At 34.9% G+C, this 5,261-nt stretch overlaps 1 protein-coding gene across 3 annotated transcripts in view; it reads right to left on the minus strand.

The window, feature by feature from the left end:
* The window catches only part of LOC116853048 (transport and Golgi organization protein 1), a 23,222-nt gene that overhangs the window by 6,596 nt on the left and 11,365 nt on the right, over positions 1-5,261 (minus strand). For all 3 annotated transcript variants that reach the window (XM_032833901.1, XM_032833900.1, XM_032833899.1), the window contains one exon: positions 4,510-4,677. In XM_032833901.1, the coding sequence (XP_032689792.1) occupies positions 4,510-4,677 (168 nt within the window). The remainder of the gene's footprint in view (positions 1-4,509; positions 4,678-5,261) is intronic.

Here is a 5,261-nt window from a genome sequence, read left to right on the forward strand (position 1 = left end):
AATATGATTTTTTAAACGAGTCGTGCTCTCTCGCATCTTACTCTTTGTCTTTTCTCTTTCTTTTTCCAACTACAATTTCAAATTTCTATTTTAAAAATGTTAATCGATAAAGAAAAGATAATGCTGTTTCTTTATCGAAAATTTGGAGACCATTTTAGATCATACGAAGAAGTAACTGATCTACACATTCAATGCTGCATATCCTGATCGCAATTTTATTTCTAAATCCACCGTTCAGAAGACAGTGATACGTTTTTACGAAACAGAAACAATTAAAGACCAAAATCCTTTCAAGCCTCATAACTCTAAATATGCCTAATAAAAAAATACTTTATTATAGGTTTTTGGAAAGCCCTTGAAATAAGCTACAAGAATATGTAATAAAAAGTGGGGGATCCAATTTAAAAAATTCAATTTGATCTTCGTATGACCTTCGTATGACCTTCGTCCTCCACCCAAAATCAAATTTTTAGCCATCATTAGGTACATTTTATTAAGTCCTACAACTTTGCTACTTGCTACATTTTTCGCTATAATTGATCTTTTTCGAGATATTTAACCGTTTCCGGACTTTTTGCCAACCCTGTATACCTGGAACGCGCGCTACCTCTTGAATATTGCAGGATGAGAGAGAACATGCTTGTAGGTCTCGAACAGCGCTGTCTTTGTCTAATACAGTCTAAACCAAAAGCTAAATCGGCTGATTTCTAAACATAAGCTGAATCTCCGAATTAGGAATCATCTTTGCTTTGTTTTTCTTAATACTAAGTCAATAAGTAAATACTAATAAATGAAAAAAATATATATATTTTTTTTATATCTTAAACTTTCGTTCATAAGCTTAAGTCATTGCTATTCAGTGGTCACTGCTTTTCATATTATCTCTAACTTTTAACTTGGATTGTATCACATTCTTCCCACTCTCGACTATACTATGAACCAGACAAGGCAAAAGAGGAAACAAGGAACCTCTCTCTCACACGCCTCAAGAGGCAGCGCGTGTTCCAAGTAGTATATATTTCAGTGATCAGGACTAATAGGTACCCTGAATTAGTGCAAAAAGTTATGGCAAATTCGGTAACTGGCACTAGTGTGCACTGAGTGCGCGTTAAGGCTTGTTTACAATACATTCTTATATTTAAGATCGCGTCTTAAATACATATTTAAAAATATTTTAGCTAATAAAATGATTCGTACGGATGTATATATCATATTATGGTTAAAAATCTTTGAGAATTTATTTAAGACAATCTTTAAATAACATACTATGAACAAGCCTTAGGTAAACTCATGCAACGGAATAACGGAGTGCGGAACGAGAGCGGAACCAATCACGAGCAAAAACTGTGGAACGCTCGTGATTGGTTTCACTCTCGTTCCACGCTCCGCTATTCCGCTGCATGGGTTTGCACCCTTATAGCGTGTTTGACTGGCCCTGGGTTAATCGCTCCGAGAGTGATTAATGACGTCATAAGTCTCTACTAGCCAATCATAAAGCTTATAAGTAGTTGTTCAACCAATAAACGTAGGCTGAATAACTCAGAGTGAGTTAACCCAGAGCCAGTCTAACATGCTATTAGTGCGCACTAGTGCAAGCCACCGAATTTGCTATGAGAAAACGTATATTTGTCTCATTTCAATGTATTGCACCAGTTCAGCAGCTACAAAGAACAGGCCTAAGGCTGAAATTACATGCAGAGTAAAGACCCATCTACAATGAGATTGGCAGTAGGCAGTAAGAGTGCAAACCCATGCAGCGGAATAGCGGAGCAAGGAACGAAAGCGGAACCAATCACGAGTGAAAACTGTAGAACGCTCGTGATTGGTTCCGCTCTCGTTCCGCGCTCCGTTATTCCGCTGTATGGGTTTGCACCCTCAGATGTAAGTGAACAAATTGACCAATCATAGTCGATTATTCTTGTAATAATCGACTGTGGTTGGTCAACTCACTTAATGCTTACGTCTTACTGCCCACTATCAATCTCATTGTAGATGGGCATCAAAACAGCTGCGGAATAGAGAGTGCGTCATAGAAGCAACCAATCAGCGCATAGCGGCAATCAATCAGCAAAGAGCAGTATAGTGCTGATTGGTTGCTTCTATGACGCATTCTCTACTCCGCAGCTCTTTAAAAGGCCATCTAGAATAGTACGCCGTCGCAGTAAGAAATTGACCAACCACAATCAATTATTCTTGTAAAACTCCAGTATGATTGGTCAATTTCTTACTGCTATGGCGTACAATTTTCCATTGCAGATAGCCCTTTACTCTGCATGTAATTTCACCCTAAAGCTAAGACTCCATACATGTGGTGAACTTCGGTAAAATGTTGCAATGACCAATCAAAAGCCAGGCGCAGGTCGGGCTGCGGCAAGCTCCGGCATGAGCTTAGCTTTTGATTGGTCACCACAGCATTTTACCGCAGCTCACCGCATGTATGGAGTCTTATAGCGAATTCGGTTACTTGCACTGAGTTCGCACTAAGACTTGTTCATAGTATGTTATTATAATTAAAAATTGTCTTATATAATTTCTCTTATAAATATTTTTAACCAGTAATATATGTACAACATCTATACGAATCATTTTATTAGCTAAAATGTTTTTAAATATGTGTTTAAGACACGATTTTAAATATAAAAATGTACTGTAAACAAGCCTTAACGCGCACTCAGTGCGCACTAGTGCAAGCTACCGAATTCGCTATTAGCTTAAGAATAGGCCGAACGTGAGGCGCGAAATATGAAGATAAAATAGAAAGAGATAGATAATAGATGTCGTACATCGACCTATAGTATGGACTGCGCTTCCCTTACTTCAGAGCTCGGAATTAGTTGCCCATTTCAGCCGATTCTCAGGAGCTACGCCTTCTTCCCCTTACCGCGAACGGACCACAAAAGTGACAGTCGAGCCTCCAAGCTTGAAGCCGCGATTGACCGCGACCGTCATTTTCGTGGCCCGCTCGCGGCAAGGGAAAAATAGAAGGCGTGAGCTCCTGAGAATCGGCCGAAATGGGCAACTAATTCCGAGCTCTGCCTTATTTTGTTCGTATATGAAACAGAGTTTAGAAAGTAAATGAGATAGCAAATAGCCGTGGATTATTTCTGACTCTTTCTATGAATATGATTTGAGTAAAAAGACATATTTTGGCCGCGGACTTATATTGTTCTTCTTTCGTACCAAGACACACTCTCAACCAGCGTTGCGCAGTCCATTCCATGGGTCGATAGTGCTGTGTATCTTTCTCTATCGGACGATGAAAGACTGGAGAATCAGTAGGGTATGAGAAAGTAGAACAGAGACAAGTAGAGTAGAGATAGTAGAACATGGTTGAGTAACACATATGTATATCACGTGTTGTTTATATCTAATTGCACGAATAGAAAGAGAAAACTACACGGCACCTGCTTTCTATCCTTTTCTACCTGATCTTCAGTCTCCATAAGGATGCGTTCAGAAACATCATCCAGGTACTCTCTCTCTTTTTTCATCTTACTCTTGTATCTCTCTCACTCCAAAGCAAGGGGTACACCGGGATGATGTTTCCGAACGTGCCTCAAGAGGACACGCTCGGTCTATTCTCTATTATGTCTATGACATGCATCTATATTTTATTATACAAGGTGGGAAAAAAACCTCTGAATAACTCGGAAAATATAAGTTTTACAGAAAAATATTTCAGACAAAAGTTGTAAGGTTTAAAAAGATGCATTCAATGGTAATATTTATTTGACCTTGGGTGGCGCCACCAAGGTTAGATCGACTTTACTTTTTTAAATAGAAACATGTATTTTTTTTTATTACAGAATTTTACTCTACGTAAAGAAACAAATAACTTTTGTTTAAAAAATTTTTTCATACGTTCTCTATTTTCTAAGATATTTACGGAAATATCTACAAAATTATTGGTTTCAATAATTTTTTACTCAAATTCTATCAACTATCAAAAAATAGCAAGAGATAAAAATTGTTTATTTTCTTTTCATAGTGCTCTGAGAATTTTTTCAAGATTTTTTATAAACTTTTTAGTACTTTAAGAAAATGCAAGAAAATGTACTAAAAAGTTAATTAAAAAATTCTGAAAAAATGTTCAGAGCTCTATGAGAAGAAAATAAACAATTTTTATCTCTTGCTATTTTTAAAGTTGATAAAATTCAAAGTTGATAGAATTCAAATAAAAAATTATTGAAACCAATAATTTTGTAGATATTTCAATAAATATTTTAGAAAATAGAGGTCGTATAAAAAAATTTTTTCAAACAAAAGTTGTTCATTGCTTTATATATAATATAATTGCGTAATAAAAAATATATGTTTCTATTTAAAAAAACAAAGTTGACCTCGACCTGACGGCGGCGCCATCAAAGATCAAATAAATATTACCATTGAATATATCTTTTTAAATCTTACAACTTTGGTCTGAAACATTTTTCTATAAAACTTATATTTTCCGAGTTATTCAGGGGTACCGACCTTTTTTCCCCACCCTGTATATAATTAAATACTTACTTCGTTTACTTGCGTTTCCAAAGAATATACTTTATCAGTGAACATTTGTTCTATATTATTCTTCAAATTTCTCTGACTGTCTAGCTCCTCCTGTACGCGCGATATTTCTACTTCAAGTTCTTCATATTTCTTTTTAGCAGCGACAAGATCTGCCGATGAAATCTCAATCTATAGTAAAACGTAAAAGTATTATTTATTTTATAAAAACGTTTCTATCACAAATTAATTAACCAATAATATAAAAACCAAACATACTAATACAAGCAATGTATACAAGTATTCTTCGAATAATATAATACTTGAATTATGCAATACATGAGTTATATTGAATTATATAATACATGGAGTTCACATAATACAATTATTCAATAAATAATAATAAACTACACATAAAAAATTAAAAAATTATATGAATTCTTGATCTCAAATCAAACGCGGAATCAATTAATCGCACTATCGAGAAGGAATTTCTTGTATTTTCAATACATTATGCTATACAGTGTGTCCCACCTAAACTAGGCCACCTAAATATCTCCAATTTTTTCTTGCTTTGAGTAACTCATCGCGAACAATAGATCGATAAACTAATAAATTACTTGAAAATGATCAAGTCTTAAGGCTTTCAGAGTGCGATAGCACTAGTTTCATTTTAATTTTCGGAGTCAAAGGTCAATTCAAAGGTAATGTCATATATATATATATATATATATATATATATATATATATATATATATATATATATATATATATAT

Source organism: Odontomachus brunneus, unplaced genomic scaffold, assembly GCF_010583005.1.
Source record: "Odontomachus brunneus isolate Ranch 3 - 2012 unplaced genomic scaffold, Obru_v1 Obru_scaffold_274, whole genome shotgun sequence".
Taxonomy (NCBI): domain Eukaryota; kingdom Metazoa; phylum Arthropoda; class Insecta; order Hymenoptera; family Formicidae; genus Odontomachus; species Odontomachus brunneus.